The sequence below is a fragment of the Mytilus trossulus genome, chromosome 4 (genome assembly GCF_036588685.1).
Source record: "Mytilus trossulus isolate FHL-02 chromosome 4, PNRI_Mtr1.1.1.hap1, whole genome shotgun sequence".
Lineage (NCBI taxonomy): Eukaryota > Metazoa > Mollusca > Bivalvia > Mytilida > Mytilidae > Mytilus > Mytilus trossulus.
This window is the reverse complement of record NC_086376.1, coordinates 11080698-11098225: the sequence shown is the minus strand read 5'-3', so window position 1 is coordinate 11098225 and position 17528 is coordinate 11080698. Positions and strand designations below refer to the sequence as shown.

Sequence of the window (17528 nt, the reverse complement as noted above, 5' to 3'; positions counted from 1 at the left end):
ACATGAAAAATCTAGAGTCCCATATACATACTGTTTGAAGGCTAACTATACATTGTTATCCTGTTTTCCATTGGTCAAAACAGGTGGTTATTTAAGGACACTGCAAAGTGCCAAATTTTGATGGTAAGGATAGGTTCAGCTGTTGTTTATTTGAGTTGCAAGTGATTAAATTAGATATTTTTGAATGATTTTCTTGTCAGTAATTAGCAGGTTTGATGCACTGAGGTCTGGAATAGGGTGCCAAATTAAATCAAAGCGCGAAAGCGCTGTAAAGGCAGTTAATTACAGGTTGTGTGTATTTCTAGTCCAGTTATACCATTATCTTCCATAGAACAGAGGTGGTTTGTAGAATTTAAGATTCAGAGTTCTTTTGTACCTAGTTCACCTATATCTATAGTCTATGTTTACAGTATATTTTCTGTGCCTCCCATGAAATGCATTTTTAGCCATGGCCTTGTCAGTTTGCTTTAAATTTATAAGTTTGACTGTCCCTTTGGCGTCTTTCGTCCCTCTTCTTTAGACATATAAGAACTTTTCCTTTCCAATATAAATAGACTATTTTTAATTATTGATTGTATACGCATATTCTATGACTCCCATAAAAAATAGTTCACAAAGATTGACTAGTCTCTGTACTGTGTTTATAGCAAGAACACCAAGTAACATAATGGTAAATGTACATAGTAACATGTCAACTTTTTTGATGACCATACCTGGCAACTGTCAGTATTTGCAGAGTATTTCCCCCATCGAGCTCAAGGCTCCCAAATGGAAATTTTGTAAGAGCAATTTTGTCGACTATTTTAAAGAAAACAATTAATTCAACAATGGCTATGAGCTTGTTAATGCACGAAGAAGCCAAAAACACATTAGAATATATTTGAAGGGAATCAATGACAAATGGCCCCACTTTAAAAACAAGAGTGCACACACTGAAATGTCTCGCCTTCTTTACTAATCATTGATATTATGTTGATAATCCTAATAATAAAGCTTTATTACAACTGTCACATAATCTTAACATAAACCAAGAAAACTAAACATTGACAATTGAACCATGAAAATGAGGTCAAGGTCAGATAAACCATGCCAGGTAGGCATGTACAGCTAACAATTCTTCCATACAACAAATAAAATTGACTTATTGCTTATAGTTTAAGAAAAACAGACCAAAACACAAAAGCTTAACACTGAGCAATGAATTGTAAAAAATGAGATCAAAGGTCAAATAAAACCTGCATGTAGATCATGAAATATTTCCATACACCAAATATAGTTGACCTATTGCATATAGTATTAGAAAAAAAGGCCAAAACTCATAAACTTAACTTTGACCACTGAACCATGAAAATGAAGTCAAGGTCATGTGACACCTGCCAGGTAGACCTGTACACCTTACAACCATTCTATACACAAAATATAGAAGACCTATTGCAAACAGTATAAGAAAAACAGACCAAAACACAAAACTTAACTATAACAACTAAACCATGAAAATGAGGTCAAGGTCAGATGACACCTGCCAGTTGGACATGTACACCTTACAATGCTTCCATACACCAAATTTACTAGACCTATTGCTTATAGTATCTCAGATATGGACTTGACCACCAAAACTTAACCTTGTTCGCTGATCCATGAAATGAGGTCGAGGTCAAGTGAAAACTGTCTGACGGGCAAGAGGACATTGCAAGGTACGCACATACCAAATATAGTTGTCCTATTACTTATAATAAGAGAGAATTTAACATTACCAAAAATTTTAACTTTTTTTTCAAGTAGTCACTGAACCATGAAAATGAGGTCAAGGACATTGGACATGTGACTGACGGAAACTTCGTAACATGAGGCAACCATATACAAAGTATGAAGCATCCAGGTCTCCCACCTTCTAAAATATAAAGCTTTTAAGAACTGAGCTAACATCGACGCCGCCCCCGGATCACTATCCCTATGTTGAGCTTTCTGCGACAAAAATTGCAGGCTCGACAAAAAAACTGCTCCAACCTGGATTACCAAATCGCCCCCACTTGTGAACCGTGTTAAATCCCGTTAATATTACTCCTGCCAACTGGTCCCACCTAATGGAAATCGGTGAAATCTAGATAAATATATTATTAACCAGGATGAATTTAGTAATGCCAACTCACCCCACTTATGGAAAAAGATGTTATCCCATCGAATATAAGTTCAATTCCATATATTGCATTATGATACATTTAACAGGTTAACGTTTCTTTTCAATTGTTATGCAAATAACTAAGCTTCAAAACTTAGTTATTCTTCAACAATCAGGGTTTTTTTAGAATTATAATTTCAGTATATATCAATAATAGTAAGTAAATTAATTTTCGGTTTGTTTGTATTCTGTGTACATTAGTTTTCATTAAAGTGGTGCGAGTTTTTATTTTTAATTATATATATATTATTAATCTAAATATTACCGTTTTTTTTATAAATAGGAGTAGGCAGGCAGGAGTAATATTAAACATGATTTAACCAATTTCACATGTGGGGCGATTTGATAAATCAGTTTGTGGCGGTTTTTTTAAAAAGTGGGGCGATTAGCCAGTGGGGCGACTTGTCCTGCTTCCATTTGAAGGCCCCCTTGAAGGTTTTGTATGACTATATGAACCATCTTTCATGTAAAACCCCCATGTGCATTTTGAAAAGTTGGTAGATATGTTTCTAACTCCAGGCAAAATCTACTGGTATGAATGAAAAAGAAGTTTTCAATTAAGGCTCTGTGGCCATAACAGCTGTCTCATTAGCATTTTAACCACTTCCAATATTTGCAATTAAAACAATAGAAGAAAATTATTCAACACAAAAACAAAACTTACTTGTAAATATAAAATTCTCTTTACGGTATGAGTTTTTCTCATTGTTTGAGATTGTACAGTAGTACATGTACCTGTAACTGCTTATACCAATTTCTTATTCACTTTTGCTTGATTAACTCACTAAATATCATATACATTGTACCACATCTCCTTATCTTTATAAGCATTCCAATAACATGAACAATTGTAATTCAATTCTATATACCAAAGCAAAATGAACTGCACCACTTTCATTCACTAGTATGCATCGTTTGGCAAAATACAAGTTCTTAAATGACACAATATATATTTATTGATAAAAAAAAAATTTAGTATACAACTCTATAAACAGGTATAAAAAAAACACAGCTGTGTCATAACTTGTGAAATCTGTGCTGAAAACACAGACATTGATGGTATTTGAGTAATTCCATATGTGAAGCTCAACATTAGCTCGTCAGTTGGTGGTGGACAGTTATAGTTCCTTTCTGCAGGCTAGGATGAATGACTTTTCAGGAAAACCAATTTCACAAATCAAAACTTTCCTCTAGATTTCTCCTACAATATTCATCCAGTTTAGTTCTTTTGTTTTAATTGGACACCGTCCTGATTTTTAAATTTGCAAACCATTCAGTCTCTTGCTTGCAAATGGTGCATGAAATTAGGATGGGTATGGCAGTAGACAAGTCTCTTTAAAGTGGGTTTGTGCCCTGAAAAAAAGTTTTATAACTTAATTTTTTTGAAACTTGTGCAACACACATACCTAAATAACTATGACATAGAAGAGAGCAGCATTCGTGTCAATGTTTTGTTCCTGTTTACATTGTCATTGATATTTTTTTCAGAAAGCCTGAGGCATAGCTCATGAATTCCTGTCATTACATCCTAAATTAACATAATTACTGCTAGAACAATTATCAGTATGATATACGTACACTATCATTGTACAGCCCAAGTCTTCAGTATATATAATTGTTGCATTCATTCACTCCTGTGTTCAGTCGTTCAAAAATATTTAAACATCAACAAATGAACTTTAGTAAGGACAAGAAAACACTAGAAAAGATACGTACATACAACCCGTGTTTAAGTGTATTTGAGAGAAATATATCGGGTTAAACGATTTATAAAGGAGAAATATATCTGGTTAAACGATGTATAAAGGAGGAAAAATTGTAGATATTGCATTACGATGCTTTCTACCTAATAGCACGTGGATATGTTTACATATTTATATAGACTTGACCCAGTACGACCCGTACCTTGTAGGTCACCGCCGTCGACTAGACTACAGTCGTGTATAAGACAATAAAAAGCTTAAGCCTGTACTATTTGTGTGAAGTAAATGTGTTTGTTCTGTACATTTAAATTGTTTTACCTGATAGCAAGGACGTATATCTTTCCGTTTCCTTCTCAATTAACTTTGTCAAATTCTTGAGCTTCTTCAAAACATACGTATTACTGCGCCGGAAGTGAGAAAAACATGAGAAATCCTCGTAGAATAATGCTATTTTCAATTTTGTGGAATCCATTTTGTGATATTTATTATACAAAGATAAAAAAAGTTACGATTAATTATGAATTTGCATATCATTATACGGAACGTTTATGGACTATTTTTTCCATAGCTGTAAAACGGTCATTTTGGCGGGAAATCATGTACACATACACACGTAGATTGGCTGGTACCCGACCGTAATGTTACACATCACATACACAAAAAGCTAATACCCGGAACGTAGTACCGGGAACCAGGATAATACGTAGACAACATACATAACTAATACCGAAATTGAAAACGCTTTACAGTTTCTCGTTCATAAACCGAATTCCGCATTGAATTATAGAAGATGCAATATTAATCATGTTCAGTCGACTTTTCATTGTTATATCAACATCTGAACTAATTAAAGAATCTTTAGATGTCAGATAACACTCGAAATTGACCCGACCTCTTTCCGCACGGAATACACATAATGATAGTTTGTAGTCAGGTTGACTGCTTATAATGCAAAATACACACTCATAACAAGTTCTATAAAACAAACAAAACACACTGATCGTTTCTTTAGTCCCCAATGTAAATGAAAGAAATAAAAACCATATCATACCATAAAAAGAAGAGGAGAACTTCGAACATTTCCGGATCTATTTCTGGCCAAAAGACCCCCTGCAAAGATTGCGTATGAAAAGATGAACCTCATGACTTAAAAGTCAGGCCTTAAAGCACTGCCTTTAAAAATTGATGGGATTTTGTCCGTTAACTGGGAAAAGTAGGTAATGCGGGATAAGGAAACCATATAAAAAACATTGATCAGAAGTAATTCACTATCAATTTTAATCAATTCTGAACACCAAAAAATTATCAAAGCATGTTTATATCTTTCAGATTTATTTACAGAATTTTTTTTAAATTTGGCCTGCACTTGCACGTGAATTAGTGAAAAAAACTGGTTTCTGCCACCTAAAAGGCAGCACTACACACCCACAAAGTGAAAAGGGATTTAAATAGGTTTCAAATTATTAACTTGTTTCCCAATCCACTATAAATAAATATGTTTATATATTTATAACTAAACAATTTGTCTATATTTTTTTTTAAATAAATGAGGAATGTGTCCATGGAACAGAGATGATGACCCTGCTGGCATATATAATCCTGTAAAGGGACATAACTAAAGAATGGTAATAGTTATGATACTCAAATTCTAACTGGATATGAGGTATGTGGTAATAATCACTGTGTATAGGTTTCATAACATTTGGTTGAGGCAAAATAAAGTTAAGAGAACAGGAACACATTTTGGGATGTACAGATGGACAAGGGTATAACTTAATGCCCCCTCTGTAACAGTGGGGGCATAAAATGGTTTAAAGGGCAATAATTCTAATGAGGAGTATCTGATAATTTAAATTGTGGGTTAAAATTAAGATGTTATATTTTCTTACTATCATTATAGATTTATTTTTCTGTTCACTTGTATCATATATAGATTTGCCCAACAATGTTAGAACTGCTGTCTGTTGGACCTTGTCACATTATGACAAGACATATTAGAATGCATATATTATATATATATAGTTACATGTTCAATATTTACTTTTGAAGTTTCACATAAATATATATTACTCAGCCTTTGAGTCAAAATATAAGCTATTCTCTATCTTTTCGGGTTGCAAGTTTTACCGTTTTTTGGCTAATTTGTATAAACATATGATCTATAAACAAGATAAAAATATGCTCTGTATAAAAATTCATAAGCATTATTAATGTATACTTTAAAGCTTAAAACCTTTATGAATTAGTCAAAGATTTTATTTCAATTATTTACACTGCACTTGTAACGGAACAAATACTCAGTGTACTAATATTAGTCCAGGGATCATATAACCTATTAACAATTAAACTTTATTGTGATATAGTATTAATTACAGATATAAATTCAAACAGACTCAATGTTTTGTTTGATTGTAGATCTATAGCAATCCTTTTAAGGAATAGACGTGCAGATATTAGGTAACCACTGTAAACAAATATTGACATGTGTATCCAACATGCAATAAAAGATATTTTTTAAATCATAATTACGCATTATAAAAGCAGCAAGAATTGATCTCTTCAATGAAACCCTACATATAAATTAAGATGGAATTTGATTGGTTGGTAGCCAGTGTATTTTTCATATGTTTTTATTTATTTATTCTAATGCATGTTTTTCATATCTGATTTTTTGCAGGGGTACTCAGGTCAAGGTCTGAAGCATTAGTAGAGGACCTTGACCTGATGTTAGGAGCATAAACATTATATGGCAGCCCCTGGTTCCATCCTGTTCTATTGTTTTGTACCTGATTTGTATGACGTTTTTAATAAGAAAGTAGTGCATTTTGTATTAGTCAAAAGATTAGATATGTCAATACTGAAGTATGTACTACAATATGTTTGGAGATATTAATGAGTCTTTAGTAAATTAGAGATTTTGCCTTAAACACATATAGCTAGGGCTTGTGAGTTCTCTATTCTTAAGACGGTGTATGGGTAAACTTTTTGCTGATTATTTTCTAACATATCTATATATGTTGAATACACACCCCTCCACACAAAGCAACAAAAAAACCAAAATGAAAAAAATAACATGAATAGCATAAATATTTAAGATTTTAAATACAGTAATTTATCTATGTATCTATCATGTCTATGAGAAAATAAAAATAAGAAAGAGAATTCAGACAAATGCATATGTTTCCCTAAGAATAAGACTTCTTATACATGTTATATGTACATGTTACCACAAAAATAAAACTACTTGTGTGTACATATTTCATCAAGTAAGACTTCATGAATGTATATATGTTTCCCTATAAAGAACAAGACTTAAAATTTAGAATGGAAATAGGGAATGTGCCAAAGCGACAACGACCCGACCATAGAGCAGACAAAAGCAGAAGGTCACCATGAGGTCTTCAATGCCACGAGAAATTCCCGATCCCAGAGGCATCCTTCAGCTGGCCCCTAAACAAATATATACTAGTTCAGTGATAATGAACGCCATACTAAACTCCAAAATGTACACAAGAAACTAAAAGTTAAAATAGTACAAGACTAACAAATGCCAGAGGCTCCTGACTTGGGACAGGCGCAAAAATGCGGCGGGGTTATAAACATGTTTGTGAGATCTTACATGTGCAAGTTTCACCAAAGAATAAGACTGCTTAGGTGTACATGTTTCCTTAAAAATAAGATGTGTGCAAGTTTCACCAAGAATAAGACTAATTACATGTAATGTTTGCATAAGAGTATTCTACTAAAATGTTTTATAATCCAAAAGTTAAGACTACTTACGTGTATATGTTTTCCCAAGAATTGTGTTAAGACTACTTACATGTTAATGTTTCCCCAAGAATTGTGTTTAGACTACTAACATGTATATGTTTGCCCAAGAATTGTGTTTAGACTACTTACATGTATATGTTTGCCCAAGAATTGTGTTTAGACTACTTACATGTATATATGTTTGCCCAAGAATTGTGTTTAGACTACTTATGTGAATATGTTTCCCAAAGATTACACTACCCAGCAGGCACTCAACGTTGAATAAACGTTGAAATGAGGTTGAAATGTGATCAACGTATATTCAACGTTGAAACAACGTAACATTTTCAACGTTGAGGAATAAACAAACATTCAACGTTGAATTAACGTTGATCATTTCAACGTTGAAATTGGAACGTTGATTCCACATTGAATCAACGTTAATTTATTTCATTGTAGGCCGGCCTATATAAAAAAAAAATATCAGAAGGCAATATACATGCATAACCGTAGAAGTATATATTTATAAAGAAAAGAGTGAAACAGAGTTTGGGTTTTCATAAAACAGTATAGTACTATTCTATTGATCACTATTTCAACTTGAGTTTTGTGTCACAGTATGAGAAAAAGGGGGAGGGGTAAGTCGTTTGATACTGAATTTCTCGGGAATAAGAAATATAATTTATTAATTTTATTTCACATAATTTTAATCTGAACATGAAGATAACATGGAAAGAAATTTGAAATAGTAAGTTGATGATTATCAATAATGATCGCGATTTATTTCATTCATATTTTCGCGGGATTTGAACAGGAAGTAAGATTGCACATGCGCATTATTTAAACACGCACCTTTCCTGTATTTCAATAAGAACAACAAAGGACGAATTCGAAGAGAAACTTTCCGTTTATCACGTATATTTATGGTATGTAGATGTTTGCAAGTGGCTATCACGGTTTGTCATATTTATGAATTGTGTTTACAAACTCTGAATTGGTATCAATTGCACAATTAGAGAAAATTATAACGTCAACATTGTACTTCAGAATTTGGCAGAAAACAGATCAGAACACATGGAAGGGCCATCGTATATTATCTCCTCCAATTATACTATTTCTAAGAGCATTTAATGTGGAAAGCATGTTTAGTTTCCTTTTAAAGTTTTAAGGTAAAGATTGGTACATTTATTATGCTAAAGGTTCAAATAAGAAAAAGGGGGGATGAGCAAGTGTTTACATTATTTTGCTTAGATAAATTTCCCAACATGTTTACTTTATACTATACATGGGCGGATCCAGGAGGGGGGCCGGGTCACCCCTTTCGTAGGAAAAAATTGGTTGATTAAATTCGGAATAACTGAGTCATGACTGGAGCGGGTCCCACTTAGGAAAAGTTCTGGATCCGCCACTGCTATATATATGCGATTCGTTTAGATTAAATTTAAAGCTTCGTAAACCACATAATTTTTGATTATTATAAAGAATGAATTTCAACTGGACAACAAAGTATTAAATTTGAACTATCATTCATGTGATGGAAAATTGATACTTTAATTGTCTTATTTTTACAAAAACAAGTCAGTCTGACCCTTATCTAATCTTCGGGTGAACTCTGGCTCTGTGTAATACAAGAAAAGCCTGTTTACATTAATGTGTACGTAACCTGGTTTTGAATGTTATAGCAGTCCATTATCTGATATCATGAACATGTATTATTTATTTTACAGAAGCTTGTCAAACAGATCAATGGTTGAAACGCATCAAGTGGAGCAAAATTAAAAGTCAGTTTTGGGAATTCCAGTCTTTAAATCATCAAAGGTAGGTTTTTTGTCTGTATAACTATATACCATTTGTATTCAAAGATTAATCTATTGTTTATTCTAATTTTGTTTACCTTACATACAATTTTATGTTTGTTATTATATCTAAGCTATTTTTGTATAAGAGCTCTTATAAAAAAACGTCTTAGGTAAAGTGTTTTCATTGTTATCAATAATATAATGAAACCTGCAGTCTTACAAAACTCAGGTTGAAGCTTCTTCATTAACAAAAAACTACTAATAGTAAACATATATGTATAATCTTTATTTATGATTATCTTATTACAATATGTGCTTGGTCGTTATGGTTTTATTTGTTTTCAATGCTTCTGGAAACAAATTGAAAGTGGCTAAAAATTTTAAATATCTTTTCAGGACATACAATTTATATTTATTATTATCTGATTTTTTCCAGAGTTTAAATATACTGCAAGAGTAAAATGATGTCACTTGGAAATACATCTCTGATAAAGACCACTCCAGCTTAAAGTTTACTTACTGCAGAAAGATCCCGAGGTGGTGGAAGAATGATGACATGCAATAAGGACAAAAAGAGACAAATATAAGAAATGAATTTATAAAATAAATCTTGTATCAAAAGAAATATGATTGTATTACTATTTTTGATATTGTCCTGAGTAAATAAGTATTAATTTAATGGTTTATGAGGGTAATATATACATTTATATAACATATATGTATATATAATCAAGGACCTTTTTTTGTGGAAAGTTGTCTGGTTAGCAGTCGTGCAGCATATTCTTATTTTCATAAATATTGCGATTATCCTGAACACATGTTGGATCTAATAATGTCTTCACTCTTCCTGGGATATAATACTTTTAAGAAGGGCTTAACATTGGTTGGTCGTTTAATATAAACTACTTTGAACTTGTGAGAATTGTTTAGAACTATTCTACATCTTCTTTCTTTTCTGTTTTGAGATCCTTTCTGTGGTGTCAGGGAATAAAGTGTATGTTATAATTTTTATGCAGTGTAAACTGTAATCAAATTCATTGAATGATTTGTTTTTTTAATAGCTATTCACAACAAGAAAAACTACAAGTAAGAATATATCAGAAATGATAGGTGTCCACTTTTATAATGAAACAGATAATTATGTATAGTTATCATTAAATACAAGTGGACAGACACAATCGTTTCAGCTATTCCTTCTGCCAACAGGATTTTAAGATGTGACATTTATGATCTAGGATTTTGACTGTACAAGCACCAAATGTTGTTTAAGTAACAGTTGATGTATTTATTTAGATGTCTTCCATTTAGCTTATCTTTTTTTGGTCATGTGTGTATTGGTGAGACAAAAACTTGTACACCCACGCTGCCTGTCTACCGTCTAACAACAGCAAAAATTTGGAAAGCAGGTAAAAATGTGGTGTATGTAGCTTTATAATAAATTTCATTAATATACTTTCAACTACTATTCAACCTTGAATCAACGTTGAATGGATGTTGAAACTTCAACGTTGAAATGACAACGTTAATTCCAATTTTCAAAATCAAACATAAATTTGACATTGTTTCAACGTTGATAAACAACCTTGTTTCAACGTTGAATCAACGTTGAGTGCCTGCTGGGTACTTACGTGTATATGTTTCCCCAAGAATTGTGTTTATCTTCTTCTTGTAAACAAATTTTAATTCTGCCAGCATCTTTAGTAGTACCATCATAAGCTTTGGCTAAGGCTTCTTCCCAATATAGTTCTATACTGTAATGTGTTACTTTACCAACAATAGGTGGTGGGGGTCTTGGTGGTTCTGCAATATAAAATGTTTAAAAGAATTTTAAATTCACTGGTAATCATGATCTTCTACATGTAATATATATAATGAATTGTTGCCCCATTTGTGATCTGATGGACCAGTAATTTAAAAAAAAAAAAAAAAAGACAGACATAGGAATACTTCTGCTAAAAGAGAGCCACTTTTCTGTCAGGACTTCAATTGAGCTACTATGCTAAAGCAACAGCCAAGGACAAGAGTAAATTAAATCATCAAGGTACCGTAATCAAGGATCATAAATATCACAGTCATGTATTTTCATTGTAATAAAATCAAGATTTCTAATAAGTAATGATAATAAAATAGCTTCATGTTGTACATCCGTTACTTTCAAATATTTCCAACCCTTATCATGAATGTCTAGAATTGAAAAAAGATATTTGATTTAAAACTGAAAGTAAAACAATTATATGTTGTCCCCTTATGTCATGTCTGTGGTAAACTGTTGAGAGATAGGTCTCCACAGTCTGCAGAAAATTCAGAAAAAGACAATCTGATTGACAGCATTGCAATTGAAAATTACTGGTCCATGAAATGGTTGTTAAAATGAGGTGTACTGATACAATGTGATAGCAATGCAACTTTTAAAACATCATTGTCTATCATAAGTAGTTCCTATCAAACTAATTTAAGCAGAAAACTTAATATTGAAAATTGCTTTACTATGACGTAGGGCCGGCCATCCCAACTAGGGTCAATCAATCAAACTTAAGCCGAAAAATTGGACAATTTTTTATTCTGGCTGTCATGGCTGTTGCTGCTGGAATAGAAACATATATGTCTAGCCTTCCCAGACATTCGTCCAGGGGCCAGACAAAAATACATCATAGTCCAATTCTTAAAGCAGCCATACATCTTTCTGGTCATGATATTAACATTAATCTTATAATAATTTGAGGAATTTATTTTTTGTTTTGAGAAAATAAAGTAATACTTACAGGTGAGATTAAGTATTAGATTGCAAAATTATGTTACTGAAATCTTTCTTTTTTTATTTGTTTACCAAAAGTCAATTATCACTACAAAGGCAACAAAATAAAAAGATTGAACAAATACTGGACACATCTGTAGTCATATGTGACCATGATGCCACTAATGTCAAAACTGGTGGTGTGTGCTTGTTTATGTCCAGTGGAATAATACTTCATGTAAAACAAAGAAAAGAAAAACTTATAATTAACAATGGTAATTTTTGCAGAATGGTTTTTTTTTTTATATTTAGCTTTTTCCAGCCAACTACACAGCTAATTAATTTCTCTCACAATATTTTATTTACTTTATAAATACCAGTACTTGAAGACATCAGTTTTACATATTCCCATCTGTTTATTCATTTGTTTCAATATACACACTTAAAGAGAGGCGAAAGATAACAGAGGGACAGCCAAACTCATAGATCAAATTAAACAGAAAACACCATGGCTAAAAAAAAGGAAAAGACAAACATACAAATAATAGTACACAAGACACAACAAAAAAACTATAGACTAAGCAACACGAACCCAACCAAAAAACTGGGGGAGATTTCAGGTGCTCTGGAAGGCTAAGCAGATCTTCCTCCACATGTGGTACCCGTCTTGTTGCTCAAGTTATTACAAACCCTGTAAAAAGTCTAATTCTGTAGGTCACAATCGTGAAAAGGAAGGGGATTGTAGTTATGACATATTTCTTGATACAATTTTCACAATTCATTTTTAATAATAAATAAAGAGACGTGGTACGATTGCCAAAGAAACAAACTATCCACCACAGACCAAACTGATGCAGGTGTTAGCAACTATAGGTTACTGAACCTGTTGCATGACCTTCAACAATGAGAATACCCCATTACACATAATAAGCCATAAAAGACCCTGACATATGTCAGACAAATGTCAGCTACATGAGAGGTTTAAGGTTACATAATATTAAGTCAAAGAAGGAAGTAATATAAACATAACATGTATAATCTGCAGACAATATTCTAAAAATATCTTAGTATAATTAATTATATGGTTACATATATTCTTCTTTCTGGTTTTGGAGTTTGTATAGAGCACAACTACCATGATTATACAAAGTTGAGTCTTGCTCGTTGTATGAAGCAACACTGTGTGTTACTTTATACATGTTAAATTGTGCTTTGCCATATAAAAAGTATTCAAAGGATGGTGACATCCCATTAGTCCGACAGCCCATTACTCCGACAACCCACTTTTTCGACAGCCCATTACTCCGACAGCCCACTATTCCGACAGCCCATTACTCCGACAGCCCACTATTCCGACAACCCATTACTCCGACAATGCATCTGTCTTTTGTGTATGGATAAATTTTCTCTAAAAAGACCCACTCTGTTCTCTTTAATATTTGGGGTTGTTTTTTTTTTATTCCAATTATTCTTTCCATTCAGGATATTTGTCTCATTATATTGGAGTTGATACACATGCTAATTGCGCCTGCTCAGCCCTTACCTTCGTCCCTTGTTAGTTTTAGGTGTTTGGCTATTTTTAGGTCGTTTGTGGGTCCACTGTCAGTCTGTGCTGTTCTAGTTTGCTGTTTTTGTGTGTGTCTTTGTCTACCTTCTTTGACTAGATCTTCGGTTTCACGTATCAGGTGAGTAAGATAAATCAACAATTAAATACACAAACGAATATATCGGAGTTGGATTACACTATCCTCCCTCTTTGGTCGCAACACATTCTATCTCTTGTATCACTCATCTCATAAATTGATTTTGTCGCAGAAATAAAGGACTAATGTCAGTCAAAATGAGAAAATCCATGAGACAAATACATACCCAGATCCTTAAAAATAAGATAATCAAACAAGCCAAAATGTATTCTCATAAAAGATGAGCTATTCCAATCAGGAATACTGTATCATGTTCATGATATTCGGGAATGAGAATCCACGAAATAAGGAGACAGTACACAGCACTTCCAACAGCGATCGATAGTCTGAGAGATGACACTCAATATATTTGTATGGATACCAATTTTATATTCCATCTTATTTCAAAATCTAGAAAAATATGCCTCTTTTATAATGTTTGAAAGAAGTGCAGGACTAATGATTTACAACAAAACTTATTACGAAAAACAAATATGACGGAAATGAACATTTCGGCAACTTCTATTTTAAAAAATATTCATGAAGAAAAGTGATATCGGGCTGGTGACTGTTTATTACATAGAAATATACAGTCAACGTATTTTTACTGCTCATAGATGTAATACATCTATGGACTGCTCAAATAGAACGAGTGCAGTATATAAATGCCATTAACAACTAGTAAGAAACATAAGACAAAGTGTGACATTCTTGTCCTGCTTGTGTCTATCTCAAATTGTCTAATTGTAAACACTTACTACATTATGTGTTTTGTGGCAAACTTGACACTTATTTTTCATTTAAAGATTGTTTTCAAGGAAGAAAAATATTTAGATATCATTACTTTAAAAAAAAAAGGAAGGTCATAATGTTAGTTAAGAATCTGTGCTCACCCATTACATTAAGAATTGAAAAGGATTTCTGATTATTGAAGTCGGCTTTATTGTGTGATACGTTTTCAGATTCAAAACTCAACAAATTCCTGTTTACCGAACACTTTTCACATGACAACCAAGTTGAAAATGTTCGTCACATTTTTCGCAGGAACTACATTACAATGATTTCTGAAATTTGGTTTCAAGGTTTATATAAGTCAGCTTTACGTATACAGTGTGAGGCTTTTTCAGATTCACAACTCAACAACGAAGTATTTGTGCGGGGGCATCATCACTACCCCGCAACATCACTGGTTGTTCTTGATTTATGTGCTGTTTATATAGATATACCCTATAATTTGGAAAATGAAATAATATTTTCTGTTCTATTCTATATATACAGATTTCGAATTGAGTGTATATAAAGTATTCGAACTACCTCAGCCTTATGTTAAATATACGGAGTTATTTCTGAAAATATATTATTACATATCTAAACGTATTAATACAGACAGACAAGTTTTATTTTATCCTGACACACTAATACTTGATTTGATAAGTGTCGGACTAATGGGTTGTCGGAGTATTGGGCTGTCGGAGCAATGGGTTGTCGGAGCAATGGGTTGTCGGACCAATGGGCTGTCGGAGCAATGGGTTGTCGTACTTATGGGTTGTCGGACTAATGAGCTGTCGGAATAATGGTGTGTAACCCAAAGGATACTGTTAAATTTGTTAAATAAGCTACATGTTTTTTCGTCAGTGTTGGTCCCTGCATCTAATATAAAGGTAGTTGTATGAATCATTTCATAAAAACAAAGTAAAACATAATTACCAATCTGTGGAAAAGGAGTAAAAATGTTATTATTGATACAACTGTCTACAGCTAACGATATAGTCTGTATATACTCTGTATTAGTTTGTCTATTATTCCCACACTGAAGGTCTCTAGAGCTTGTTCGTGAGTTGTCAGAACTTTTCCTACTATTTCGTGACTTTTGTCTACTGAGTCCACCCTGACCACAATCAACTGTTTGTGATACTGTTGGTATGCCTGTTACATTGTTATTTTGTTTGTTCTCTTCCTCAAGGTCACCGTCATCAAGGGACATACCATTATATATCACTGACATCATCATTTTATTAATGTTCTTATGTACATCCAGTTGAAATCAACAATTATTGATTTATTCAGATATGTCCCACTGAAAATAAACTATTCAGATATGTCCCAATAGATATAGACAACTATTCTGATATGTCCTACAGAACATCAGCAAACAATCCTATATGTCCGACTGGAAATCAACAAATAATGCACCAATATGGCTGACTAGAAATCAACAGCAAATGCACTAATATGTATGACTAGGAAGATGTAAATAATAAATGAAATAGATGGTGTTGCAACGTTCCAACGGCAAGATCTACAGGTATGGCACCGTAAATATACACAAAATTAATGACTCCTCAACAGAAATAAAATTAAAAACTGCACTGACAACTAATCCAGATTAAAAACAGATATTGTATCCTTTAAAAACAAGATATTCTAAAGTGTATTCAATAAGTTTATGGCCAGGTATATATTCTCTAAACATCAATATTTAATTCCATTCCAAGTGTGTTTCGATATTAAAACCTTTCTATACATATTATATGGACCCAATGAAGTGTGTGGTGTGCTGTGTTTCAAAAGATCTCTGACAAGAATAAACAATTTGTATTCACATGTTACGTGGAAATTATAGGGGATTTCAAACAGGAACTTACAGACTGCATTACGTTAAACAGTCACATAAAAGATAAAGTAATACACAAGTTGTTCCTTTGTTTGAATATACTAATAAAGACTTTTTTTTTGTTTAAATGCCAAAGGTATTAAAATTTTAACATGGGACACTGCTCAATGGTAATGAAAAAACAACGTCATTGATATCACCAATATATATCCTAAACTGCTCGCCACATTAAGATGATTAAAAATATTGATTTTACAATTTGCCAAAAATAAACATTCATTTTTAACTGGATATTACCTGTACTACCCAGCGAATCTTCAAGATCTTTAAAGTGCAAAGTACTCAGATGTCCTGATACGAAAGAATTTTAACCGTGTCCAAATCATTGCGGGGAATATATCTTTAATCGAAACCATGAAATTAGTTGAATGAAAATACTTTTCATATTTATTTGTGTTTTATAATACATGTTTTTAAACACATGATAATCAAAGATACTCAAAACTTTAACTTAGTTTAACTTTAAAATTGAGAATGGAAATTGTGAATATATGTCAAAGAGTCCTCAAAGAGACAACAACCCAACCAAAGAGATGATAACAGCCTAAAGCAACCAATGGGTCTTTAATGCTGTATTTTTTCTCTTCTTATACAAGCTTTCTACATAATTCTTGTACATGTATACACAGGTACATTTATGTATATATGTAGGGCAAGATCTGTTTTTTCTTTATTTCCAAATAAGATCCTGCCAGAAAACATATACACCATACAGAATTAAAAAGAAGACCACATAACCATGACTAATCAGGGCCGTAACTAGGGTTCGAATTCAGGGGAGGCAGGGGTTTGGGGCCGCCGATTGAGGCCCCATAAAGAGGGGGGTTGTGGGGCATAGCCCCCCGCCGATTTTTTTGCCCTCAGTAAAATGGCTAAAATGACCCGTTTTCCTTACATTAAAAAACATCAGTATTGCTTGAACCTTGAAGCAATTTTTATGCAACAACAAGCTGAGATTGATGTTTGGGTTGAGCCAAGGCTCCGCCTTGCAGGCCGTACTTCGACCT

The 17528-nt window shown here is 32.9% G+C and overlaps 1 protein-coding gene and 1 long non-coding RNA gene across 5 annotated transcripts in view; one reads left to right on the top strand and one right to left on the bottom strand.

The window, feature by feature from the left end:
- Positions 1 to 17528, bottom strand: part of LOC134714660 (fibronectin type 3 and ankyrin repeat domains 1 protein-like) — a 52355-nt gene that overhangs the window by 24026 nt on the left and 10801 nt on the right. For 2 of the 4 annotated variants that reach the window (XM_063576099.1, XM_063576098.1), the window contains exons 1-2: positions 15555 to 15886; positions 11060 to 11231 (exon numbers count right to left, since the gene is read on the bottom strand). In XM_063576099.1, the coding sequence (XP_063432169.1) occupies positions 11060 to 11231; positions 15555 to 15858 (476 nt within the window). In that variant the 5' untranslated portion in view covers positions 15859 to 15886. Of the gene's footprint in view, positions 1 to 11059; positions 11232 to 15554; positions 15887 to 17528 lie in introns of those variants that run through there. The other 2 variants (XM_063576100.1, XM_063576101.1) reach the window with 2 other exon arrangements.
- LOC134714661 (uncharacterized) lies at positions 8426 to 10056 on the top strand. The gene is made up of 3 exons (XR_010106558.1): positions 8426 to 8558; positions 9360 to 9450; positions 9868 to 10056. It is a non-coding gene; the product is annotated as an uncharacterized LOC134714661 (long non-coding RNA).